Genomic DNA, 27241 nt, shown 5'->3' on the forward strand with positions numbered 1-27241 from the left:
CCCAGGAACGGATAGTAGAGCCCTCCACCAAGCTGCCTAGAGAAGTGTTTCCCCTCGCAAACAGCGCACCGGAAGCGGAAGCGGCGCCTAGGCCACCCCCTCCCTCGAGCGGCCATCTTGGAAGCTGAGCGGCGGTAGCAGCGAAGACGCTGCGGCGGGTGCGGTGGGCTAAGTCCCAGCGCGGGTGCGGCTCACAGAACGGGCCTCACTCCTTCGCACCCTGCTCTGGCCTCGACCACGGCGAACCTGAACGCGGCGGCGGCCTCAGGGAGAGGTGAGCGCTCGCGGGCTGCGCGGGGCCTCCGGCCGCTCGTTCGCCCCGCCGGAGCCGGCCAGAGCGGCGGGCGGGGACTCGGGGGACTCCGCACGTCCAGTCCTGTTCGTTACGTCGCCTGCTGTGCTCCGACCCGGAGTGTCCCCTTGCGGACCCGAGGTCGGTTAACGAGGGCGCTTGGGGTTCCTGGCTGGGGTTGGTTTTTTGGGCAGGTTAGAGATTTGGTTTGCCACGCGGCAGAATCTCTCATGAAGAGGCCTTTTGGTTGGTGCACTTGAAATACTTCCAGGAGTAGCCAGGGTTGATCTTTATAAACGTATCCGGTGAGTTTGTTTTGTGGGGTGGCAGCCGTTGAGTGCCCCCTCTTATCTTGGACAGTTAGAACCTCAGACTACTTAATAAACCCCAACAGAAACGAGCGTGTCCACCGTTATGCCCTTGGAGGTAACAGAACACTTGAAAGTAAGAGTGGGACTTGGACCCTGAACAAGACCATGCCCTATGCGGGGGGCGGGATGAATACGGTGGGGACTTACTCTCTACTTTTTACTGACTACAGATCCTCAGCCCATGACTTCACCTCCTTTTCAGTGTACATCACTTAGTAGGTAACACAGGTCAGATTCCCAACGTTTTGTCAGATCCAGATAGACAACTTTGAAGCGATAAAGCCACGGTCCATTGTAAGCTAACAGGTGCATAAAAACAGCCTTTTTGTAAGCAGTGGTACAAGGCTTTATTCATTCCAGGTGTGTGAAATGGTAATTTAGCTTGGGGGGGGGGAGGGAAGAAAAGGAATTTTAGGATTTTATTTAATTGGAAAGTTTTGTGTATGATCTTCAGCCAGAGCTAGGTCTAGGTGCTGGAACTTGGACTCATTAGTCTGCACATCATGGTGTTCCTGAACTCAGTGTCAGCCCCATTCTCAGGTGTGTGTGAGAAAGTGGCGGTTGGCCTGCTTCTATGAGCCCCTGGCTTTCATCCAGCCAGTGAAGTAATCCTGGAGGCCTTGGGTGTGTCATGTACCCTTTTGATCACTCAGGCCAAGGTTTTATTCCACACCATCACCTGACTGACTGTACTGGTATGGGAGAGAGATGTCCAGAAGAAAAGGAACTGCCACCTTGGCACAGTGAGGTGGGACAGAAAAGACTTACTCTGCTAGTGACTGGCTGCTTCTTGTCACCTGCAGTCCCCCAGGAGAATCATGAAAGAAAGTGCTGTTCTGAGCGAGGTAAAGGAGGATCAGTTAGGGCAACTGAGTAGTTGAATCTTAATTATGATTTTTATGTCTAAAAGTAAGTTTGAGGTTGGGCATTTGCTTAGTGATAGAATACTTGCCTACCATGTGTGAGGCTCTGGGTTCAAAGTACTGAAAGGAAAAAAAAAGTTAAAGCTGGTCATAGTGGCACATTCCATTAATATCAGCACTTGTGGAGCAGAGGCAGGAGGATCTTTGAGTTTGAGACCAGTCTGGTCTACATGGTGAATTCCAGGACAGCCAAAGCTATGAAGTGAGACCTTGTCTCAAAAAAAAAAAATAAAATAAAATAAAAGCAAATATGAGAGGGACCTTTGATTAGACAAGGTCGGTTGTTTTGTTTTTGTTTTTTTTTCCTTGAGATAGGGTATCTCTTTGTAGCCCTGGCTATCCTGGACCTCACTCTGTAGACCAGGCTGGCCTTGAACTTAGAGAGATCTGCCTGTCTGTGCCTCCCAAGTGCCAGGATTAAAGATGTGTGCCACCACACCTGTCCGTCTATCCATCCTTCCTTTTTCTTTTTTCCAAGACAGGACCTCATGTATTCCAAGCTATATAGCCTAGGATGACTTTGAACTTATGATCCTTTGCCTCTACCTATTCAGTTTTGGGAGTACAGGTATGCACCACCATGCTCTGTTTATGTGGTGCCAGGAATCAAAGGGCTTCGTGCATGTTAGGTAAGCACTAACCAACTGAGTTACATTTATAGCCTGGCACAACTACCTTGCTAGTTTACTGTTGTGTGTCCACTAACTTTGATTATGCATCCTATCTGGTCACTTAGCTGAATCCAAATATAGTTGTGTTGGGATTACCACTGAAATTATTTTGTACATGTTGGAGTGTTAACTTTAAGGGTGAACATAAGAGAAAGAATCTTCTGGTTCTGCTTGTGGATCATTGGCTATTGCTTTGTTTCTTACTAGGTGCTGGGCAAGTTGAGCTCTCTGGCCCACATGGCTTCTGAAGCCAAGAACTTGGGGACAATGCTTTCTGGAAACATTTCTTGGCCATGCTGGACTGTAACCTTGTTCCTGGTGTGAACATTCTTGGAAGCATCAGGCAAAAGCCCTTGATTCTGCCAGAAAGGTTCTTGTGCACTATATCTTAGACCATGGGGGTGGTGATGATGGTGGTGGTGGTGGTGGTGGTGGTGGTGATGGTGGTGGTGATGGTGGTGGTGATGGTGGTGGTGGTGTGGTTGTGAAGAACAGAAAAGGAAGCATTTGATTAGGGAAGTCAGGGAGGACCCTGATGGATGTAGCTCAGACTAGCTAGGGAAGGATGTAGGTGTATTTTCTACCAGTCCAAACTGGGCTGTGAACATTGGGTTTTACTAGGTGCTATGAGAACTACGTCTAGATGGGTTGTTTGAAGAGTTTGGCAGATAAAGAAGCTGTTGCCATTTGTCTGCTGTCTTTGGTGGGGAGTGGATGGTTAAACTGCATTGATTTAGTGCACAAGATGAAGTGTAAAGAGATTTGAGGTTCTTGTGGTTGACAGGAAAGTAATGTGTTCCTGCATTATGGTTATTGGGACTAGGAAGGAAGTGAACAAGTAATGCATGGATTAGGGTGCATCCCCCATTTCCCCAATTGAGAAGCCACATGGGCACTTTGGCTGATACTGTGCACATGAGAGGATTGTGGTGGATACCCTGGCTGAGCTATCCCCTCTGTAGGCCCTGATGGTGCAGAGTAAGTACATACCACACCTTGGTTGTCATGAGGTATCAATATTCTGGTAGAGGAGGCAGATGCAGAGGTCTGTGGTAATGATGTCTACCAAGAAATTAGGCCAAATGGTTAAAAGTTGTTGACTCTCAAATAATATGTATAAGCAAATATTGAAGAGTGAAAAAACATGTGGCTCTCTCTCATACAAAGGACAGGATACGGTTGACTTTAGGTTTATAAGTTTGGGAGGTCAAGATGGGGAATCATAGCTATTATTGATGTTCGCTGATGTCTAGAGTCATGGTTAAAGTGACCAAATAGCACTGTGTGAGATAGGTTAGGGATAGAGTGGCCAAGTAAGAGTGGTGGGAAGAAAAGGAGGAGGCTGCAGTGGGCAAATCTGGGTTTTCAGTACTACAAGATATGGCCATCTGTAACTGCCCATGTCTAACCTGCTCTGTTATAGTCAAGTTCATCTCCTGCTTTTTTCATTTAAACTTAAATATATTTTCATTTTTGGTACTGGGGAGGTGTGTCCCATAGCATGTGTGTAGAGGTCAGAGAACAGCTTGTGGTAGTCTTTCCTGTCATATAGGTCCTGGGAATTGAATTCAGGTCATCAGACTTGGCAACAAGTATCTTTATCCACTGAACCATCTCACCAGCCTACTATCTCCTCTAATTTGTATATCCCTAAGTGGCCCCTCAATTGTATTTTAGATTAGTAGTATTCACACTTTTTTTTAGTTGTAGAATTTTTTTGTGTTTCTGTCTTAAATCATGAGAAAAGAGAACAAAGAGGAGCTCTTCTGACATCTGTGGCAGAGGGAACCCTATTCCCTCCATCACTGCCTCCTCCTTTTGGAGTATAGCTAACGGGTCTGAGTCCCTGATTCAGTCCTTTCTCTTTTTTGAGACAGAGTCTCACTATATAGACTGGGCTGGCCTCAACTCAGAGATTTGACTGCCTCTGCCTTCCAAATGCTGTGATTAAAGATGTGTACCACCACATCTAGCTGGTCTCTTCTCTTTTAAAAGTTTTTTTTTTTTTTTTTTTTTTTTAAATAATACATTTATTTTTTTACGTGCTTTGGTGTGAAGATGTCAGATCCCCTGGAACTGGAGTTACAGACAGTTGTGAGCTGCCATGTGGGAATTGAACCCGGGTCCTCTGGAAGAGCAGCCAGCTCTTCACCACTGAGCCATCTCTCCAGTCCTCTTTAAAAGTTTATATATATATATATATATATGTGTACACACACACACACACACACACACACACACACACACACACATATTTATTGCTTGTGGATGCATGCATGTTTGTGCATGAGTGTGCATGTCTGTGGGCTTGTGTGTGAATGTCAGAGGACAACTTAAAGTAGATAGTTCTTTCCCTTTCACTATCTGGATTCTGAGGATCAAACTTCTTTCATCAGTCTTGTCTGGCAAGCACTTTTACCTGCTCACCAAGACATCGCAAAAGCCCTAGTTCTTTCTATTTAGTATTGTCATGGTCTCACTCCCTGTATGTATCCTTTACTGCTGCCTTATGTTGAGGCCCCAGAGTGACCTTCCTCATAGAAGGTCCTATTGCTGTGAAGAGACACCATAACCATGGCAACTCTTATAAAGGAAAACATTTAATTGGGGCTGGATTACAGTTTCAGAGGTTTAGTCCATTATCATCATGGCGGGAAGCATGGCAGCATGTGGGCAGACGTGCTGGAGAAGGAGCTGAGAGTTCTACATCTTGATCCACAGGCAGCAGAAGTGAATGCTTCTCTAGGCCTAGCTTGAGCATCTGAGACTTTAAAGCCTGCCCCTACAATCATCCACTTCCTCCAGCAAGGCCACACTTGCTAATAGTGCCACTTGCAGTGGGCCTATGGGGGCCATTCTTACTTAGACCACGACATGTACCTTAAGACTGGGGCCTATAACTCCTGGGATTCTGGAAGTTTGACTTTGTCTCTCTGGCTAGTCTTGTTCTTTGTCCTTCACTGTGTTTGAGCTCCTGCCTGACATGGTGACCAATGTGCTCCCCTAAACATGCCTTCTCCTCTGCCTAGTACATGCATCTAGATCTCTGAAAGTACCACATCATCTCTTTGCCCCTACTGCTATTACTTGTGATCAGTGTCAAATGTATAACAGGCTTCCAAGCCAGGAGAAGGCCTGTGGTACTCACTAATTTCCTGTTGTGAAATGTTCATTACCGAGGTGTTGCTGAACAGAGTTAAAGGACATGTAGAGCTGGTGTAGGCTGGTTTCAGCATACCTACCCAGATTCCACTTGAATGAATTAATCTGTAAATTCTTTGAGGACAGGAATGCAGCTTCATGGTTCTTTCTACCTTACATCGTGTTAGACACTTGGTATCATGTTGCATAAATGAAAGTGGTGATGGTGGTAGGGACATACAGAAAAAGAACTGAGGAACGGGCTTGATGGTGGGCTGCAGAAAGAAAAGCAGGGGTAGTCATCTGCTGAAGTTGTCTATAGTAAGGAATGCATGTGTATGTTCTTCTGTTCTCTGTAAATAGAGATGCTTTTTCTTTTTCTTTTTAAATAGATGAGCAATAACAGCAATAAGAGAGCTCCAACAACAGCAACACAAAGGTTGAAACAGGACTACCTTCGAATTAAGAAAGATCCGGTGCCTTACATCTGTGCAGAGCCCCTCCCTTCAAATATTCTTGAATGGTAAGATTCTGCATTCTTGCTCACTCTGCAGCATAGTAACTCTCTTGAAGGTCTGTAGTGGTCTAGCTGGTGGGCAGAGGCAGTAGTTAATTCCTCAGCTATGGATGGACACTTGAGATGCCTGTCAATATTCTGGGCTTTACAATGAATGCCATGTCAAGAATATTGGCTTAGGCTAGGACTGAAAGGAAAAATCTTTGGTAGTCCTCATTGCAGGCTTTGGGTATACAAAGCTCTCAGATGTCATTCATGTAAATTAGGGTTAGGCTGCATTTTGCTTCCTGATACTGGGAATTAGCTGTCTAGCCTGGGAGCATTGGTGGCAAAGTCTTGACACTAACCCCTGACTCCGGCCTAGGCCAAGTGCTCATAAATCTCAAGCTGACAGCTTGTGGAAAATATTTGTTTCTTGGTAGTTCTTTTGCTGTGTTAAAAATGTAGAGTCCTGAAATTAAATGTTCTCTGTGGAAATGCTCATTGCCAGCTTTGGTGAGCATTTCTCACTGGGTGTGGTACACACCTTTAATCCCAGCATTCAGGAGGCAGAGGCAGGTGGACCTCTTGAGTTCCAGGCTAGCCTGTGTAGTGTGGACCAGTTTTTTTTTTAAACATTTCTCTTGCTTTGGTGAATTTGATCTTTTAAAAAATACTTTAATGCCTAATGCCAGGTGTGGTGGCGCATGCCTTTGATCCCAGCACTCGGGAGGCAGAGACAGGCCTGGGCTACAGATCGAGTTCCAGGAAAGGCTCCAAAGCTACACAGAGAAAACCTGTCTCAAAAAACCAAAAAAAAAAAAAAAAAAAAAAAAAAAAGATTTGTTAGTACGAAAAGATAAAAAAAAAAAAACAAAGGGAAGAGCTAGGTGGGGTGAAGTCCGCAGGAATGTAGAAAGAAGCATCTAGATTCCTGGTCTTAGGCATTTGCTCAAAGCACATTTAGCTCCCCAACAGTGAGATTGGACAGCACATGTGACATGTCACTGAAAGAAACTCATCAGACACTTGTTGCCCAGGTTCTGTTTGAGTGGCCATTAGGCACCTGTGCCTGCCACCCACTAAAACACCAATCTCCTAGGAGAGAAGGATTTAGCATGAGCCATGATGTGTATGTATGTCCCTTTTTTGCTTAGAGTGATGAGTATTGCCCCCAAACATCAATGCCAGGCCTTTTGTGAGAACTTTTTTTTTTTTTTTTGTTTTTCGAGACAGGGTTTCTCTGTGTAGCTTTGCGCCCCTCCTGGAACTCACTTGGTAGCCCAGGCTGGCCTCGAACTCACAGAGATCCGCCTGGCTCTGCCTCCCGAGTGCTGGGATTAAAGGCGTGCGCCACCACCACCCGGCTTTTGTGAGAACTTTATAGTTTTAGAGAATTCATGGTCTACAGATCAAGTAATTTGCTTCTCTCTCTCAGGCATTATGTTGTCCGAGGCCCTGAGATGACTCCTTATGAAGGTGAGTAGACCAAAAAAAAAAAAAAGAATCATTCCTATCAATGTAAATAAAAGTCTTTCTGTTTTGGATATGTAGTAGTTAAATTAGATTTACCTGAATCTCATCCTAGTATTTTTCTTAAGTCCTAGAAATGTTTGCTCATTTTGGTATTTCTGGACTGTTGTAATTACCATCTGCATTTCTCTGGCCTCTTATGTTGGTTAGAGGTGGGAAAAAGATTTTTTTAAAAAAATTTTATTTTATATGTATGGGTATTTGCTTGCCTATATGTTTGTGTACCATGTGTGTGCTTGGTGCCCACAGAAGTGGGGGGTGGGTCAGATCCTAGAGTTACAGATGATGGTGCTCTACCATGTGGTTGCTGGATCCTCTTGCAAGAACTCTTAACTGCTGAGCCATCTTTCCAGCCCAGGGGAAAACAAATTGGAATAAATAGTAAAACATTCTTCTGTTTCTAAGGCCGAAGGGAATGTTGTCAAAAAAATTAGTGCAAGGTATTTTTTAATGTCTTCGGAATAGTTTCCAAGCTAAGTGGAGGCATGTGAGGGTTAGGAAGGATATAGGACCTAACAGGTTCTTATCTCTTCATTGCTTGCTAATGTTGACCTGGTGTCCTAATCCCTCAGGTAACCAGATGTTACTAGGGCCCTCAGTGATTTGACAAATTAGTCCATATGGCAATATTGACAAGTCCATATGGCAATCTATGGCAAGATTGACACCATCTCACAGGCAAGCCCAGGGCAGAGCACTGGCCAGGTGGGCAGTGCCTCCTCTTCTAGCCATCAGGCCTAACTTAAGACAACAAAACAATATGTCTTTGCCTATAGGTGGAAACCTTGTGGAACACTCCAGAGAGGAGATTTTAGTGGTTCTGTGAGGCTCTGGGTTCCATCCTCAGCATAAACAAAAAGAAAAGTATTGTTTGGGACATTTGTTTGAGAGCTTGGGTGGTCGAGAATAAAAAGGGCAAACTCTTTTGCAGGTAGTTTGGCTGATACTTCTTTAACAGGTTCTCCTTTGGCCCAGGAGTCCTAAGATTTGGTGTAATTCATTCTGGATAATGAGTCTGCAGGGGCTATGTGGGGAGATAAATGTGTGTACATGTCATAATGATGGTGTTTACAGTGCTGGACACCAAAAACATGCCTAAGCCCTACAGCAGCAGGGTGTGGGTAAAATGAGGGAGGCATACAGGCTATGTGTTTTGAGGAACCCTTGAAATTTCTTTTTGTCAGTCCCTAATAGATGTGAAAGATGGGCTTCCAAACAGTTGGTAAAAACAATATGAAAATACTTTGTGTGTTTGACATGCTTGAAAAACTATTTTGAGGCCGGGCGGTGGTGGCACACGCCTTTAATCCCAGCACTCAGGAGGCAAGAGGCAGGCGGATCTCTGAGTTCGAGGCCAGCCTGGTCTACAGAGCGAGATCCAGGAAAGGCGCAAAGTTACACAGAGAAACCCTGTCTTGAAAAACCAAAAGAAAAAAAACCAAACTATTTTAAGTTTGGAAATTATTTTGGTTCTTGGTATTTCTTGGGTTTTGTTTTTAAATTTTATTTGTTTTCTTGAAACAGGGTTTCTCTGTAGCTTTGGAGCTTGTTCTAGAACTTGCTTTGTAGATCATACTGGCCTTAAACTCACAGAAATCTGCCTGCCTCTGCCTCCTGCGTGTTGGAATTGAAGGCACGTGCCACCACTGCCTGGCTATTGTTTTTAATTTTTAAGTGTGTGTGTGTGTGTGTGTGTGTGTGTGTGTATACACACATATATATACACATATATATGTGGCACCATGCATATACAGAAGCTCATAGAGGTCAGTAGAGGTGTTGTGTCCTCTGTAACTACAGATATAGACAGTTTTGAGCAGCCATATATGCTGTGGAATAATCCTCTTATACACTGGGAAGATTTGTCATTTGAATTGGTTTAATAAAACGCTGATTGGCCAGTAGCCAGACAGGAAGTATAGGTGGGGCAACCAAACTAAGAATTCTGGAAAGGGGAAGGGCGGAGTGAGGAGTCACCAGCCAGATGCAGAGGAAGCAAGGTGAGAATGCTGTACTGAGAAAAGGTACCACGCCACATAGCTAAATATAGATAAGAATTATAGGTTAATTTAAGTGTAAGAGCTAGTTAGTAATAAGCCTGAGCTACTGGCTAAGCATTTGTAAGTAATATTAAGCCTCTGAGTCAATTATTTGGGAAGCGGCTGCTGGGTATTTGGGAGTTGCTGGTGGGACAGAAACTTCAGCACTCAAATGTGGCACTCAAATGTTCGGCAAGAATTTGCACATAAAACTCGAGAAAGCTTAAAAAAAGGGTTCTAAACACACAAAAAAAGAACATATTCAAGCATGACTTTTTGTTAGCAGCATTTCCTTGGGTAGGCTCTGTTTGCTAGTGGCAAGCAGAGGCATGGCTCCTGTAAGACGCAGCTTCCTGGTTTGTGCTGGCAGATAGCCAGCTTTTTGGGAGGTCCTGCAATGGAGCACTTGAATGGTGTTTGTGGGTGACTGATTGCATGCTGCTTGGACCCAACAGCTTCCCAGAGTTGGAACATGAAACTTGACTCTTGCTGGTACTTCCACCATGAAACTAGACTCTTAGGAAGCCTACTGGGGTGGAGCCCGCCTCCAAAGCTGTCGGCTTTGGGCCTAATCATGCCCACTTGGCAGTTTAAAAACTTATGTGGTCAAAAAAGGGTTACAGATACACAGTAAAGACAGATTCAGAAAAAAAAAAAAACAAAAAAAAACCCAACTCTATAAATGGGTTACAGTGTGTTTATCTTGACTTCAAAATTTAAGTCAAAAGATATGTTACTTTGGGAAAGAGATTCTGCTTTTATCTCTACAGGAAATGAGAGGCTCTGGATTCATTCTGGGTTAAGAAAAATCAGATTTGATCAAGGAAGACCCCCTGAAAAGTCTCCAATGGGAACACATGGCCCAGATGATCCAGTGTTTCAGAGCGCCCCTGTTGCAGTTTCCTCTGAGTTCTGTATCCAGAAAGGCTTCAAGGCTGCTACAGGCTGAGATGATCTAGCCTCACAGAGTCAGGACTTGACCATAATCCTAAATTTCCTCAGGGTCCCCCAAAGATTACCGGCGCCCACAATCAGCAGGAAGTAGTCTAGAGAACTATGCTCACAGTCCCAAAAATAAATTGTGGATATTTGTCATTGTTTAGGGAGTTGGTTACAAGTTGTTATTGGCAGTGGTCAGAAAAACTGAACAAAGATTAGATTCAGGGATCTAATTGTAAAAAGAAAAGGGGTATATGGAAATGATAGGATAAAAGGGTAGATTATTGAATCTACTTTAATCCAGAAAAACAACTATTAATCTTAACATATTTTACATTAGTATGGATCTTAGTTTATTGATACAAATTTAAAGTTAATTTTCTTATACTGTATGTATATTTCTACTCTTGTTTAGGGTATTATGTTTATGCAGCTCATTTAAAAAGTATAATATATAATTAAGAAATACAGATTAATAGTCAACTATAATAGCAAACGTATAGTCATGTTAGGTATGTTTTCAAGGTCATACAGAGATATATTTTTATTTTTTTATTTTATTTTATTTTTTTTTTTGGTTTTTCGAGACAGGGTTTCTCTGTGTAGCTTTGCTCCTTTCCTGGGACTCACTTGGTAGCCCAGGCTGGCCTCGAACTCACAGAGATCCGCCTGGCTCTGCCTCCCAAGTGCTGGGATTAAAGGCGTGCGCCACCACCGCCCGGCGAGATATATTTTTAGATAGACAATCTTCAAACACTTCAAAGACCTATAGAATATGGCATTTAAAATGTTTTAAGAACTTAAGACTTTTCTTGACAGTGAGACACATCTGCTCCTGGCAGCACCAATCTACTTCAGAGAAGATGATGGGCATTGAAGAAAGTAAATGGAGTTTACTTTCTTTGTGGCAAAAGTTAGCCACTAGGCAAGAAACTGCCCTTGCCTTGACTGCTGACAATATACGGTCCAAACTGGACAAGCAGAACACAAGAAAGTGACTGTAGAACTTTGCCAAGACAGGTGGGACAGTCCTTCAAAAATCCTGCATCTCAGAAAAGTCTGTCAGACATGCTAGGCCTGTAGGCCAGAGTTAGATGCACCACTGCTGCAGAGGAACTTTGGGTGACTGTCCAGACAGCCTGATGCCCCTGTCATTAAGTAACATTTCACCCTTCTGGGGTCTTTGATGGAGTTGAAGACTAAATAGTTACAGTTTTCCTTAGTTATAATAGAAAGTAAATTAGATACAAAACTTTAGACTCACCAAGATAGATAATTATTTTCTCTATTTTGCCAAGTGCAAAAATGGATTAATGTTACTATAATTCTTAACTGTTTTTGTTGTATATAATTTTACTATGTTAAAGTTAAAACCTTCCTTTTTAATTAGAAAAAGGGAGGGGGAGAGATGCAGTGAAATAATCCTCTTGTACACTGTAAAGATTTGTCACTTGAATTGGTTCAATAAAACGCTTATTGACCAGTAGCCAGGCAGGAAGTATAGGTGGGGCAACCAAACTAAGAATGCTGGGAAGAGGAAGGGTGGAGTGAGGAGTCACCAGCCAGATGCAGAGGAAGCAAGATGAGAATGTTGTACTGAGAAAAGGTACCAAACCATATGGCTAAACATAGATAAGAAATACGGGTTAAGTATAAGAGCTAGATAGTAATAAGCCTGAGCTACTGGCCAAGCATTTGTAAGTAATATTAAGCCTCTGAGTCAATTATTTGGGAAGTGGCTGCTGGGTATTTGGGAGTTGCTGGCGGGACAGAAACTTTGGCCTACACATAGATTCTTGAAAAGAAACCCCAGGTTCTTTACAAAAGCAACAGGTAGGTGCTCTTAACTGCTGAACCTCTCCATCCTCTTTTTAAAATTTAAAGTAAATAGTAAGCATTTAAACCCTGTGTGACAGGACCTCTCCTAGTGCTAGACCAGCCAAGGTTTGTTGATGTTGGAATGGCTGGACACAGGGAGAAAAGAGTGTGACCCTGAAGTAAAGGATGCATAAGCAGAGTCTTGGAGATTACCTAGTTTTGCCAACTCAACCCTGACTTTGTCACTGTGCTTCCACCTGGTCCCGTTTCCTAACCCTTTTCTCTACTGTCTTAGCCATTAGTACTGGAATCCCTATTCTTCCATCTCCTTATCCTCTTCTGTGGGTACTGTCCCTCAGGCTGCCAGTTTGTCATCTCCTCTTTACTGCCCTCCTCAGCTGTCCCTACTCAATGGGACTACTAGCTGCAGATAACATTCTCCTGGAGTCTATAAGGAATCCTCTAAATGGTCTTGGCCAAGGGCTTTCCTCAGTTTCTTATCCTCTAGTATATGATGCTGTTGATGGCCACATTCCTGGTGTGCTCTTCCTCCTTTGTGTTTGAGGTGTTCTGGCCCTTCCTCCTTGCTTTCCTAATGGCTCCTCTGTAACTGCAAACATCTTTGACTGGAGCTCTATGATAGTCCTATTCCTAGTGTTCTTGGGCACACCCATCCTAAAAGTACAAAATTGGCTTCCTAAGGAAAGTTTGCTAATAATTTACCACTAATCATGGGTTTAACGTAATCTTATTCGTGTTTTAGTAATGTTAAGGCTTACTCTAAAATTTACATGAAAGGACAAAGGACCTAAAGTAGATTCCAAAAAAATGTTTTGAAAGGAGAATTAAATGGGTAGAGCCACTGTTTCCCATATATTATGTGGCTCTTGCAGTGAGGAACAAGCAGTGGTGCAGGGATACATATATACATATATATGTATATATATACATACATATACAGTGGAGCATAATATAGAACCTAGAAACAGTGCCTATCACCAGCCAGTTGATATTGACAAAGCACAAGCCAGTAGGGAAGCATAGCCTAACAAAGTGGTTTTGGGCATCTATGGTTCTGCTGTGTTCTCTGGGTTTCTGTCCCTAGACTTTTGCCAAGGGTGTGCTTGTGGCTCATCCCTCATAGACTTCTCTGTGCTCCTCTTGGGTAGGTGTGTAGAAGAGCTTTTGCTGATTGTGTTCCATGGCAAGAACTGACTTTGATTGCAGGGGAGAGGGTCTGTCTTGCTGTGGTCATTTTTGTAAAAGTATTCCACTGGCACATCTTCGTGTTTTGAGGGTGACCCATGAATACCCACAAACATTGAGTACTTTGTAATTTAACCTGTGTCTTGGAATTAGGGATAGGAATCAGTCAGTGGTAGAGTGCTTGCTTAAGAATGTGCAAGGCCAGGCTGGAGAGATGGCTCAGGGGTTAAGAGTACTGGCTGCTCTTCCAGAGGTCCTGAGTTCAATTCCCAGCAACCACATGGTGGCTCACAATCATCTGTAATGAGATCTGGTGCCCTCTTCTGGCCTGCAGGGATATATTCAGGCAGAATACTGTATACATAATAAATAAATCAATCTTCAAAAAAAAAAAAAAAAAAGAATATGCAAGGCCCTAGGTCTAATCCCCAGCACAACCAATCAATAAATAATGTGTATTTATACACGAAGAATCACATTTTAGTGTGGGTGGGGGGTTTGGGAGTAGGGGTGTGCACATGTATGTGCTGGTCCACACTTAACGTGTGTCAGGTTTCCCTGTTCCATTGAGACAGTCTTCCTGAACTCATTTTTATGCTAGACTAGCAGCCAACACCCCCCCCAGGTCTTCGTCTGTCTCCATCACTCTCATTGTTAAGAGTTGTAGGCATGTGTGGGACCATCTTGTTATGTGGGTTCTAGAATCCAAACTCTGATCTTAATGCTTGCATGGGAGGAGGCTCTTAACTGTTGATCTATCTCTTCAGCCTTCATTTTTGTGTTCTTTAGTGCAAACAGTTAACTGATGTCCAATAGCTTGTTGTTGCATTATATGTCATATAGATTCCTCTTTCACCAGCTCATACCTGACATCCATTCATGTGACCCTTTTCTTTGAAATGCAAGTGGGTGTTTCCTAATTTTTCTCCCTGCAGACAAATGCTGGTGCTAGGAATGTATTTCCTAGGAACCAAATGAAGTAGTGTAAGAGGCTGGGACCCCTTGCAAGTTTTCTTCTGACCATTCAGTTCTCAGTAAGGGTGGAACATGAGTCTGGAGAGAGAAGGGGTGTTCTGTAGCTGTAGTAGGGCAAATGATAGTTATAGACTCCTGTGGACATGGTTGTAATAGATGGAGAGTCAGAAGCTGGGGGACAGGCTGAGGGTGTTGGTGTAGCATGAGCCCTGGTGAATAAAGTCAGTAGTGGATTGAGCCTATGAGCCAGCATAGAGAGAGGGCAGTGGGATACCATGTGCTTGGGAAGCCAGCTGGGAACTGGAAAGGTTGGTGAGAGTTGAGAAGCAGTAACCCTGGATGTTAACAAGGGAAATAATTAACAATAGTTAATAAGACTTTTTCTTTTGATATAGGTGGTTATTATCATGGAAAACTAATTTTTCCCAGAGAATTTCCATTTAAGCCTCCTAGTATTTACATGATAACCCCCAATGGAAGGTTTAAGTGCAACACAAGGTAAGCTTTCAGGTGATGCAATGCTTTGAGCTGTCTGTGGTCATGGGAAATGTACATTTTTACTGACAAAAATCACTTTCTTTCAGGCTGTGTCTCTCCATCACAGATTTCCACCCAGACACATGGAATCCAGCGTGGTCTGTCTCCACCATTCTAACAGGGCTTCTGAGCTTCATGGTGGAGAAGGGCCCCACCCTGGGCAGCATAGAGACATCAGACTTCACGGTGAGGTGTGGCAGCGCCTCGCCCGGGGCCTTGTGGCACTGTGGCCTCCATCCTTTCATCCTAGGCTGATTCTGCCCTGTTCCTGGCCACATTGTAGAAATCTCTGCTATGGCTGCCTCAGAACATGGCCCTTGGCCTCACTGCCCATCTCTGTCTCCAACTCTGCTTTTGTCCTTGCTAAGCATCACTGACACTCCTGTACTCCTCAGGAGACTTTGTAAGGCTTGAGAAGGGCCTGCACAGCATTTTGTTCCCTGCTTGTTTTAGTTCTCTAATATTTAAATGATAAGAATAATGTGTAATGTTAATTGATAACAAAAACATAATTAAGCCTTTATAAGACTAATTTTTGAGAAGAGAAAGCATTTTAAGTGCTTTCTATAATCCTTGACTCTACAGAGGTCTGTTTTGAGGTTTTGTTTTGCTGTTAGGGTTTCATTAGTGTAGGGTGGTCTGGAACTCACTATGTAGGGCAGGCTGGCATTGAATCTGTAGTGATCCTCTTACCTCAGCCTCCTGAATACTGGGATTGCAGGTGTGCACCACCACCGTATCCTATCTTTTTAAAGAATCCGCACCCCCGTCCCCAAAGACAGGATTTCTCTGTGTAACGCTCTGGCTGTCCTGGAACTCCTTTTGTAGACCAGGCTGGCCTTGAACTCACAGAGATCCATCTGCCTCTGCCTCCCTAGTGCTAGGATTAAAGGCATGTACTGCCTGGCAAGAATTAAAAAAAAAAAAAATTATTTAAATTAGCTCGGCAGTAGTGGTGTACACCTTTAATCCCAGCTCTTGGGAGGCAGAGGCAGGTGGATCTCTTTGTGTTTGAGGACAGCTTAGTCTACAGAGTGAGTTCCACGACAGCCAGGGCTACATAGAGAATCCCCGCCTTAAAAAACAAAAAAATTAAAATTAGCTTTCTGGCTGATATTTCCCTTTTCTTTCTTCCTAGAAAAGACAGCTGGCAGCACAGAGTTTAGTGTTTAATTTAAAAGATAAAGTCTTTTGTGAATTATTTCCTGAAGTTGTGGAGGTAAGAAAGCCAAAGATGGAACTCAGTTTTATCTTCCCCTATGTTAAAAACACTTTCAGATTTGTTTCCAAAGAGAATCTGTATGTGTGTGCCTCCTGCTGTTTTCCTGTAGATGTTTAGGGGGATTGCAGGCTCTTCATGTTGCTGCAGGACATAGAAGGGTCTGTGCTGGCTATGCCTCCAGGTGTACACATTTTTGGGTGACAGAGCTGGCTCTTCTCCAGGACCCTACAGTGCAGGAAAGACAGAGCCCAGGGATGGGGGAGACCCTGAGGGACATGTACAAGTGTTGGGGGCTGAGTCTGTCCCCACAGAGGCATGAAACTTGCCAATCAGTGGCCGTCCCTCAAGTGATCCACCAGCAATGGCTAGGAGGTATATCAGTTGCTTCTTATAGCAAGGGCTGGGTATGTACTATGCCATATGGAGTTAAGTGTCCCCTGGTTTGGGCTGGAGTTGAGACCATGACAATGAGCAGAAGCACCAAGCTGGATAGCAGTGTAATGCTTGATGGCTCATTGTTACCTGGCATTGCTGCCACCTGGCTCAGGCACAGAATAGTCATGTTGATACCTTGCTTGGTTTCCTCACCTGTTAAGTGGGACCAAGAGCTATTCTCTCTTGGGTTAGGATCTACTGCAGGGGAATGGAGAACTGTGTTCTGGGTGGTGTATAAACACTCGAGTGCTGCTCCCAAAGGAACAGGTTTGTTAAGACAACTGAGGGTTCTTGTGTTTTTCTCTCAGGAAATTAAACAGAAACAGAAAGCACAAGATGAACTAAGTAGCAGGCCCCAGAACCTTCCCTTGCCAGACGTGGTTCCTGATGGGGAGATGCACCGTGGCCAGAATGGGATCCAGCTCCTCAATGGGCATGCACCTGCTGCCGGCCCAAACCTCGCTGGGCTCCCACAGGCCAACAGGCATCATGGACTCCTGGGCGGCGCTTTGGCGAACTTGTTTGTTATAGTTGGGTTTGCGGCCTTTGCCTACACGGTCAAGTACGTGCTGAGAAGCATAGCACAGGAATGAGGCTCAAGAGCCGCAATCTACAGTTGCTGCTGAGGGACGCAGGGGCCAGAGCTTGATGCAGGATGGATGGACATGCTGCTGAGCACAGGATGGCCTGCTGGACTCCTGGGCTTTACTTTTTAAAAACCTTAAAGCAAAAACCAAAATGTGTGATTTGGAGGAGATTGGAGGTTCCTAACTCCCTCTTGAGGCTGATGTGGACAAGGGCCACTCACGTTTTGGTTTTATTGCTTATCTCCTGTGTTGTCTTTTGGACCTGTTTAGTAAACCTGTTTTTTGTTTGTTTGTTTTGTTTTTTTGTTTTGTTTTTTTTCCATTTTATTAGATTTGATCACTTAAAAATATAAAACTTACATACTATCAAATAAATACTGTGTGTGTTCTTAGTGGAAGAGCTGAAGACTTCATGGTGGAGCCAGTGCTGCAGACCTCCAGTGGGGGGGCTAAGTGGGCTGACTGGTAACAGCTGTAGTTGGGGGTCTAGGAGAGGAGCGATTTGGCCTCATTATCAAACTGTGCTTCTGAATGAGAGAAAATACATACAGAAAGTGCTTGTTCTGTTCTTGTTAAGATAGAAGAGTCAACTTGCTCTCTGACCACAAACAGTGGCTGAGGAAGGCTTGGAGGATAGGGGGTGGCCCTGGTATCACTGTCAGCCTTAATACCTGTCCCTTCTTTCAGCTCCTTTGAGTGATGAAGCCGGATCCCTGAGAGCCTATTGAGCCTTTTCTCTGAATTCCTTATGTCTCGTTGGCCAGGAGCCTGTATTCTTCCTATGTTGATGGACAGTGGAAAATTCAAGTCCCCATGGACTGGGCTTACGTATTTTGAGGCTCTCCAAGTTCTCTCAACATCCTTTTTAGGTGACCTGTATTAGATGTTGATTTCTACAGATTGTGGAAAGGCAAATTGCCCAGAAAACACATCAGATTTAAGTGTCTAAGCTGGCAAGTTCTCAGTTTTTAGACACTTGACTCCATCATAGCCAACATCTTACCCTTTTAGTGTTTGTGTTTAATGTATCTGCAGTAAGGCACCAGGTAGAGGCAATGACATTGTCTGTGTTGGACATCAGTCATCACCAGGGGACCCAAAAGAGTCTCCTAAACCAACTTCATTTCAGAGACCAGTGCTGAAGCTGAAATGCAACGTTCATGATCGTTTTGGTTTAGCTCTGTAATTTACAATTAGTATATACCCTCTCCTGGAAAGGTTTTAGTTATACCTTCGTTCTTAAATGCCATGCTGTCTGTGTTAATGTCCTTTCCTAGTAGGCTGTGAGCAAGAGTCATGCCTGGCTTGAGGGGAGGGTATGATGCTGTTGCCAAAAGGTAGATTGACAACCCTGGGCCTGCAATGCCTGCAGCTATGGGCTGAGATGTGTCTTTGTATGGCATGGTGGCAATGGGTGAGCCCTATAGATTTGAACTTCCTTTTAGCACTAGACATTAGTTCTTCCCTGGTCCTGGAGTACTCCATTGTACTTAGGTAACTGTTTAGCATCAATTCCAAAGTTTCCTTTTTCCCTAAAGGTCTTTTTTTTTTTTTTTCCTTTTTCTTTTACTATTTCATTAATGTCACAAGAGAAACTGGATGGTTAGTTATGGAAGTCATGGAGGAGACATACAGACAGAAATCCCTTTGGCTCCTTCTTCCTTAGGTGGAAGAGATTTTGAGTTCTTCCAGAGTTTTGCATAGGTTAGTGGTTTCTGAATTGAGTGGACTCTCTAGGTAGATGGTTCCTGCACAAGGCTTCCCTGTGATTGGGTCGATAACTCCACCAACTTTGAAAATGATCTCAGCCAGTTCATGCTTCACATGCTTTGATTTCACGACGGGCAAAGCTCTGCGGAGCACGATGTCCCCAACGCAGCATTGCTGAAGGGCATCGTGAGCAAAGTAGGTCTTCCACTTGTTGAAGTACTTTAGCAAGTAGGGATCCAAAACAACTTTACTTTAGCAGTTTTTACCATTGCTGTACCAGTCACCTTCCCTGCAACCATTTGGCATGGACGGATGAATGGACTATTTACATTATGGGTCTCTGAGCACCTCTGGATTCTACCACTTGGACCCAGGCCGGCGAAGCATGGGGCGCTGTAACGCGAATCTTAAAAGGTCTTATTAATAAAAAACCCAGGGCCAGGTATTGGGGTGAACGCTGAAAGATCAGAGAAAAGAACCAGCCATAGCTAACCTTACCTCGCCAATTCCTCAGCTGATCCTGTTTCCTCAGACTGGAAGCCTCTGTGTCCTCATCTGAATGGATCTCAGCTAAACTGCTGCTCAAAAGTCTAAAAACTTAACCAGGCCAAAAGCTTCTAGTTTCTGGTCCTCACGCCTTATATACCTTTCTGCTTCCTGCCACCTGGGATTAAAGGCGTGTGTTGCCGTGCCTGGCTGTTTCCAGTGTGGCTTTGAACTCACAGAGATCCAGACAGATCTCTGCCTTTGGAATCCTAGGATTAAAGATGTGTGTGCCATCATTTTCTGGCCTCTATATCTAGTGGCTGGTCTGTTCTCTGACCCCAGATAAGTTTATTAGGGTGCACAATATTTTGGGGAACACATACCACCACAGGGCGCAGCATCCCTGAAGTTCTTATAAGACAGAATGTTCATTTACTTAAAATGTAGTGTTCTCTGAATGTGAAAACTCAAACTCGCCCCCCTTCTTTTTTTTTTTTTTTTTTTTGGAGCGCTGGCTGTCCTCACTCTGTAGACCAAGCTGTCCTCAAGCTCAGAGATCCACCTGCCTCTGCCTCCCAAGAGCTGGGATTTAAGGTGTGTGCTGCCACTGTTTGACTGAAATCTCAATTCTTGGCAGCCCAGAATGAAAGAAAATCTTTGGAAGTGCTTGTTCTTAGAAGTAAAAAGTCAGCCTGCTTTCTGACCACAAGGTGTCGCACTTAGTGTAGCAACTGAAGATTGGAGGCTTGGTAGGTTAACCCTAAGACTACATTCCTCTTCCAGTTTCTTTGGGTGCTACAGGACACTGTATCCAGTGTATTGCCTGCACTGACCCCAAATAAAAGATGACCTTTGTTCTATTGGATCAAGCATGTCTAACCTTGTTTGTGTGTTGCCCTTCTTCGGAGAAGTCACTGGTGGGGCCAATTGGCACCCTGGACTGCCCTCCATTAGCTCTTCCTTGTATAGTGAAAAGCCTCTTCCAAAGCTCACATCCTATTGATATTTAGGGAAAGGTACCTTGGAAGGAAACATCTCAGCCCTGTCACCTCTTGTTCCTCTCCTTAGAAAAAAAACCTCCCAGGCAGCCTTTGGGAATTTCTTTTTTAATTGGGCCTCATATAGTTCAGGCTGGCCTGAATTTACTATGTAGCAGAGGCTGGCCTTGAATTCTCTTGTCTGCCTCCTGGGTGCTGGGATTTATAGGCCTGACTGGCCTTTGGGAATTTCATTATAGAATGGTTAAGAGGGAGTACCCTCCTTGTATAGTAGGTTCCTGTCAAGCTGTTTTCTAAGGACTTGGGGTGAGAGCCAGACATTGGACCTGATCCTCCTGGGGGTTGCTTTGGTCTTCTTGGTCAGGGTTCTTGTAAACCAAAGTAGGATCCTTTTGGTTGTTTTCTAAGTTGTTTGTGGCAGGGAGATGTTGAAGCTGAAAAACTGGTAACTTGAGTCCATCCCCAGTCTTAAAATGAGGTCCTTACTGTGATATCCCTGTGACAGGCCAAGTCTAGCCTCCTAGCCTACCTGCTTTACAAACTGCCTGCAAGGCAGAGCTGGGGATAATCCCATTACCAGTCACACTAAGAAAGTTATGCCACCAGGACATAAATAGACCCAGAAAAGCAGGGTGCTGCGTGTGTGAGGAGGAGGTCTTTGGGCTGAGGCACTTGCCCTCCTCAACCCTGAGCTTTGAACTCCAGGCATAGAGGCTGAGTGGGTACAGGTCACTGCCAGGGATCAAATGCTGGTACTTCCTCATCATCCACAGTAGCCTCAGTAAACATAAGGGCCAAATTAACTTTTGAGGGCTTGAGGCATTTATAGTATGTGTGGAACACTTCAACCTCTGCTGTTCATTTCCCTGGGAGCTGGGAACATGAGGGATGGACACTTCCTTTACATTCTCCCCCATCCCAGTGTGTTTGTTAGGCTTCTCTGACAGGGTGTGGCTTGGAGTTGGGTTTGCTTGTTTGGCCACCTTTCACTTTCCTTTGGTGTGGGACTTGAAGGGGCTCTATTCTAGAGAATTCTGTTTACCAGGACCCAATACTGTAGCATGAATCTTAGAGTCTTATTAATAAAATCAAACCTGAGGCCATTTATTGGGGTGAATGCTGGAAGGTCAGAGAAGCAGAACAAGCCACAGCTAACCTCACCTGGCCAACTTCTCAGCTGATCTGTTTCCTCAGACTGGATGCCTCTGAGTCCTTATCCAGAATGAATCTCAGCTGAACTGCTGCTCAAAAACCAGCCAAATGCTTTTAGTTTCTGGTCCTGACGCCTTATATTCCTTTCTGCCTTCTACCATCACTCCCTGGGATTAAAGGCTCAATTTCTGGGATTAAAGGCGTGAGTCACCATGCTTGGCTGTATCCTTGAACAGATGGATTTCTGCCTCTGGAATACTAGGATTAAAGGCATGTGCTATCACTGCCTATCCTAAGTATCTAGTGGCTTTTCTGTTCTCTGACCCGCAGATAAGAACACAATACCACCACACAATACCACTGGAACCAGTGTGTTTTGTGGATGCAGCTCCTGTTTCTTTATAAAGCAGTTAGAACCATTGGCTGGCTATCTTAGCCACAGCTTTTACCAGTTGGAGGTCATATAGCTATTGGGAATCCTGCCTACTCTCACAAGGACCACTACCTCAGTCACTGAGGCCAAGGTACTCATTGGCTTGGCTTGACCTCAGCCAACCAACTTGTAGCCTGAAGGTGATTCAGAAGACCTCTAGGGACCTGTATCACAAGTAATGAAGGGAAAATTACACTGGTCAGAGATTGACAGGGAGCAGCTCTCCTTTGCAGTGTGGCCTGGGTCTGTGCTAGCTTCTTAGGAGACAGGCCTAGGGGACTGCCAGTGGAGGAGGGCAGGTAGAACTTGGCCCTGTGCCTGGTGTAGAGTAAAGATAGACTGCCACGGCCAGCCTCTCCTTGCTGTGCCTTTTCACAGAGGTCAGTCTTGTAGGCCTTATGTAAGCAGAGGAGGATCACTGGCTGGGAGGGGCAAGCAGCCAGGTGATGGAGATGTTCTGCTTTTCCAGTGCCCTGTGTTGGGGGTTTAAGGTAGGGCAGCTGCATCTGGGCTTGAATGAGGTGTATGTGGGAAGGTCTGGGAGATTCGTAGACAGCTTCCTAAGTGAATAAATTAAATCACTTGGGATTCACTGCCCTGAAGGTGTGGGTACAAAAGATACCACAGAGTTGATGTTAACAGCACCCCTACTCCCACCCCCAGCTTAACTAAATAGAAATCTTGCTGAGAAGAGGCCAGGGACTACTTGTGCAGGCGAGATGCAGTTCTGCGCCTCCCTACTTGTTAAAAGGAGTGATGGAATCACTGGTCACAGGGTCCCGCCCCTGCCCTGCCCCGCTCCGCCTTCCAGGCAGTAGATGAGACCTGTGTGAACCCTCCCCTCGGAGCCTGAGAGGCTTAGGAAGGAGGGAGGGCTCATTTGGTGGCGGGGCACCGGCAAGGGTACTATGCAGGAGACGAGGCTGGTGGAGACAGTAGCTCTCTGCTCTGCTCTGGCTCATCCTGCAGACATGCACCAGCGGCAGCCGGGCTTGTCTCTGGTCCTCGCCCCCGCTCAGGGGCTTTGAATGTGGCTGCCCCCATGAGAACACTGGCCTGGGCTCCTATCACTAAGCCTCTCCCTTCGGAAATTGAGCCATGTGGGCCTGGGCCACAGCAGCCCTCCTCTGGCTGCAGACTGCAGGAGTTGGAACATGGCAGGAACCCAAGAGGCTTCAACAGCTGGCCATTCATGCGGAGTCCCCTAATATTACCACACCCAACCACAAGGGATTGCCAGGCTTCTTCAAGGTAGGTGTGGGCTGGGGCGCATATGGGTGTGCAGAACTAAGTACAGCTTCAAAGCTCAAATTGTCCCCCTAACTCAACAGCTCTGCTCCCTTTCTTGGGGAAGAATCTGAGCACTGCCTGAAACCTTGGCCACTGGTCCTGGCCTGTAGGGAGCCTCCCTCTGCCGTGCCTGGTGGGTTTAAGAAGAGGTGTTCTTGGTGGACTACAGTTAACTGTTTGAAGCTCCAGCAAGCTTCTCAGCAATCTGATGCTATTAGGTATAATTGCTAGTTCAGGTGAAGGTGGGGAAGGACTTCAGGAGGACTGGTAAATGGGGCATCTTGTGTACATAACTCCTGAAGTAGGCAGTATCCTGACTAGCCTGTCACCTGTGCTTTCCAGGGATCCTGTGGTAGTCTTATCTGCTCTGGCTTCTTGCATGCAAAGTGCCCAGTTCTTAGAGTCTTCTAGGGACAGGAATTTCTCCTGAGTGTTATTGTCAAAGCCTCTACTGCTGCCATCCTAGGGGCCCCCAGGACAGGAAGGGAAAACAGTTGTTACCCAATCAGGAACCCCCTGGCTCTGAATCTTTGACCCTTACCTCTCTCCTTTGTAGAGTGTCTCTGTCAGCTAGCTTGGCTGCCTCTCAGCCCACATCAGCCCACCTCAAGCATGAGGCCCCATTTTCCTGATAAGATAGGCTGAGCGGAACTGAGGGAGGGTAAGCCGTGGTCTGGTTCCTGGACAGGCAGAAGGGAGATTATGACTCCTTATAGTGGGAGCTCCTGTATGTGCTGGGTCCTAAGTAATCCTCATTAGATACTAGGGAAGAGAGGTGGTGCCCACCCAATTGAGTGGTGGCAGTTTTTTTCTGCCCTGCCCAGGCATGTCCTAGAGATAGGGCATTTGGCAGTTTGGGAAGATGTTGGCAGAGGTGGAGCCTCTGTGAACTCCTTCTCTAGGTATCCCTCCTTTTGTGCTGGGGGTGGGCTTAATTCTACATCTCCCTGCAGCCTTTGCCTTTGGCTCAGCTGTATCTGATGCCCTTAGTTCCCAGGGGTCAAACAGATATGGATAGAGAATTTTGATGTATTCCGATGTCCTTGCATCTTTCTCTGGGTGGGGCCCAAGGGGGAAGCAGTGTTTGCCTGTCCTTCCTAGCCCACTAACCTGTTCGGAGGAGAACATCTTATTTCTGATTAGGATCTTCAGTACTCACTTTGATCTTACTTAGGACTGACCTTGTATTGGGCCAGGATCCTTGGCTTACTCTGGTCAATGAAGGCAGGAGCATCTTGAAGCAACCAGATTATCACAGCTAGGCTAATGGTGGCTACTCTCCTGTCCATTCCACATAGTGCCAGCCTGACATATAGACCTCCCCCTCATTCTAATTGTCCCCAGAGATGGGCTCGGCCCTTACCAAGCATACTCTCCCCAGCCATATCTCTATATGTATAGCCCCCTTGTCTTATTTAAGGCCAAGTCTCTTGTCAGAGATACATCAGGCTTGCCCCATGTGAGTCCATTGTGCCCTTCATGGGAGCAGGGCCAGAGGAGTCATGGTCATTTTTGCAAAGGCCCAAGGTGATTTAGTATCAGGTTCTTGCTTTCTCAGAGGCCCTAGACCTCACCTTGCCTACCTCCATCCTCTGCCCATGGTGACATCTAGGTTTTGATCACCAGGGATGGTCCTTTTGGGCTGTGGCCTGAGTTATCCCTGGGACATCTTCCTGTATACCTGAATCCTCCCACTAACCTGCAGTTCATAGATATCTTGAGGTATATCAGGACAGAGACCAAGGGCCTGGTGGTCAATACACTAACTAGCCTTGCTTTTCTGGCTTTTCAGCCACCAGAGGCCTCTGGACCTGAGCTCTCAGATGCCCACATGACATGGCTGAACTTTGTCCGCCGGCCAGATGATAGGCCCTCTAGGAAACGGTGCCGTGGTCGGGATAAGAAGTCGGTAAGCCCCTGAGCTGCTGTGGAACCAGCCCCTATGGGTTCCTTTCAGATTCTAAGCCCAGGGAAGGGGGTGGCTGGGGGTCCTACTTAGATTTATTTACTTTTACCTCTTCTAGCGAGGCCTCTCGGGTCTCCCAGGGCCCCCGGGACCCCCTGGCCCTCCTGGTCCCCCTGGTTCCCCTGGTATGGAAGTCACCCCAGAGGCCTTGCTTCAGGAATTTCAGGAGATGCTGAAAGGTAAGACTGGGCCCTGCACCCAACCTCTTTCAGAAGCTCAAGAGGCTCTTTCAGGGCTAGAAGGGGCCTGACCCAAAGTGGCCCTCCCCACAGAGGCGACGAAACTTCGATTCTCAGGGCTGCCAGATACATTGTTACCCCAGGAACCCAGCCAGCGGCTGGTGGTTGAGGCCTTCCACTGCCGCTTGAAAGGCCCTGTGCTAGTGGACAAGAAGACACTGGTGGAACTGCAAGGATTCCAGGCCGTGAGTGGGGACCTGAACTAACATTCTTTTTCATTTTTTTGGACTTATATACTGAGGAGAAAGGATACAGGGGTGGGCACCTACTGGCAAGATGGGCCCATAGACACCATTGGACAGTTGCTGGACACATGCCTGTATTGGTTCCTAGTGATAGTATTGTGGAGAATAAGGGCCAGCCTTTGTAAAATTTAGGAGTTCCAATGTGTGCCTCACATTATACTAAGACAGAAGGTGGGCCTAGAGTTGCCATTCTGTATGATAGCTTTTCAGGTCCTGTCCACCTACTGGAACCTAGAACCTTTGCTCTAAGGCCCACATGAATGTAGGCACATAGGTCATCCCTATCCTTTTCACAAAGAGAATGAGGCCCACAAAAGACCTGTTTGGGGTTGGGCTATAGTGACTTCCCTTGGCTAGAGTATACAGTGAGGGTCCAGGCCCTGAAATCCAGCCAGTCACCTCCTAACTCCTACAGCCTACTGCCGAGGGTGCCTTCCTGCGGGGATCTGGCCTGAGCCTGGCCTTGGGCCGATTCACAGCCCCAGTCTCTGCCATCTTCCAGTTTTCTGCCAACCTGCACGTGGGTGAGTCAGCCTGTATGTACAGTATGGATGGTAGGTAGGTTATCCCTTGAGGGTGGGTACCTCAGAGATGCCACCTACTCTGCTTGGGGCCAACCACCCTTCACCCTGGCAGACACTTGAGCCTGTTCTAGGCAGTGTACAGAAGCCCCCTACCTTCTGCTGTCTCCATAGACCACAGTGAGCTACAGGGCAGAGGTCGGTTGCGTACCCGGGACACTATCCGTGTCCTCATCTGTATTGAGTCCCTGTGTCATCACCACACGTGAGTGAGTCCTGCTGCCCACCACAGTCCTCTGGGGTCTGTCCTTGGACTGAGATCACAAGTAGCCACCTTGAGGGGTGTCTGGGCACCATGGGCCAGTGGCCTCTACACTGTTGCCCTGTGGTGCTATGCCCAGGTCCCTGGAGGCTGTATCAGGCCTGGAGAGCAACAGCAGGATCTTCACAGTGCAAGTTCAGGGGCTGCTGCAGCTACAGGTAAGGGTATAGGCTCAGGGAACAGGCAGGTGGGCTTCTAGCCTGGGAGGGCCTTACAGCCTAGTGCAAGTAGTTGCTCAGGACCTCTGAACCCTTGTGCCTTGGAGGGTGCTGCCTGGTCAGGATGATTTTTAGATCTGTGTGGATGGTGTTTCAAATGTTAGGGAGTATTGGCTCCAAATGCTATCTCTATGGGTGGGTAGGCTTCCTGGCTGGGGTCACCCACTAGTAATGATGCCCACTGTAATGTCTTCAGTCTGGACAGTATGTCTCCGTGTTCGTCGACAACAGTTCTGGGGCAGTCCTCACCATCCAGAACAGCTCCAGTTTCTCCGGACTGCTTTTGAGTACATAGGGGAGCTGAAGAGATGATGATTGAGGAGCCAACGCCTTGTTTCTTAGAGGAGCTGCAAAGGACTGCACCCCAGTTAATAGTTGTCATAGCAATAAAGAGCTCCATATTTCTCCACCACTCTTGGGTGCTATCTGGTTATTGTGTTGGTAGACGTGGCAACTGAGTGGCCAAGGTATAAACA

At 45.9% G+C, this 27241-nt stretch overlaps 1 protein-coding gene and 1 pseudogene across 6 annotated transcripts; one reads left to right on the forward strand and one right to left on the reverse strand.

The window, feature by feature from the left end:
* Positions 1 to 79: 79 nt before the first annotated feature.
* On the forward strand, positions 80 to 27177 carry LOC131904405 (ubiquitin-conjugating enzyme E2 J2). Of its 6 annotated transcripts, none has more exons than XM_059255572.1 (14): positions 80 to 274; positions 2465 to 2627; positions 5791 to 5921; positions 7333 to 7373; positions 14800 to 14902; positions 14989 to 15127; positions 16080 to 16160; positions 25047 to 25163; positions 25279 to 25399; positions 25493 to 25644; positions 26120 to 26228; positions 26400 to 26490; positions 26627 to 26705; positions 26962 to 27177. In XM_059255572.1, exons 3-14 carry the CDS (start codon positions 5791 to 5793, stop codon positions 27058 to 27060), a joined length of 1263 nt encoding a protein of 420 aa, XP_059111555.1. In that variant the 5' UTR covers positions 80 to 274; positions 2465 to 2627; the 3' UTR covers positions 27061 to 27177. The 6 variants fall into 6 exon arrangements, with proteins under 6 accessions (XP_059111555.1, XP_059111558.1, XP_059111557.1 ...); XM_059255571.1 differs by lacking the exon at positions 80 to 274 and adding an exon at positions 287 to 433; XM_059255575.1 differs by lacking the exon at positions 2465 to 2627.
* On the reverse strand, positions 18848 to 19226 carry LOC131904406 (small ribosomal subunit protein uS17m-like; annotated as a pseudogene).
* Positions 27178 to 27241: the final 64 nt, after the last annotated feature.

The sequence above is a fragment of the Peromyscus eremicus genome, chromosome 2 (genome assembly GCF_949786415.1).
Source record: "Peromyscus eremicus chromosome 2, PerEre_H2_v1, whole genome shotgun sequence".
Classification (NCBI taxonomy): Eukaryota; Metazoa; Chordata; class Mammalia; order Rodentia; family Cricetidae; genus Peromyscus; species Peromyscus eremicus.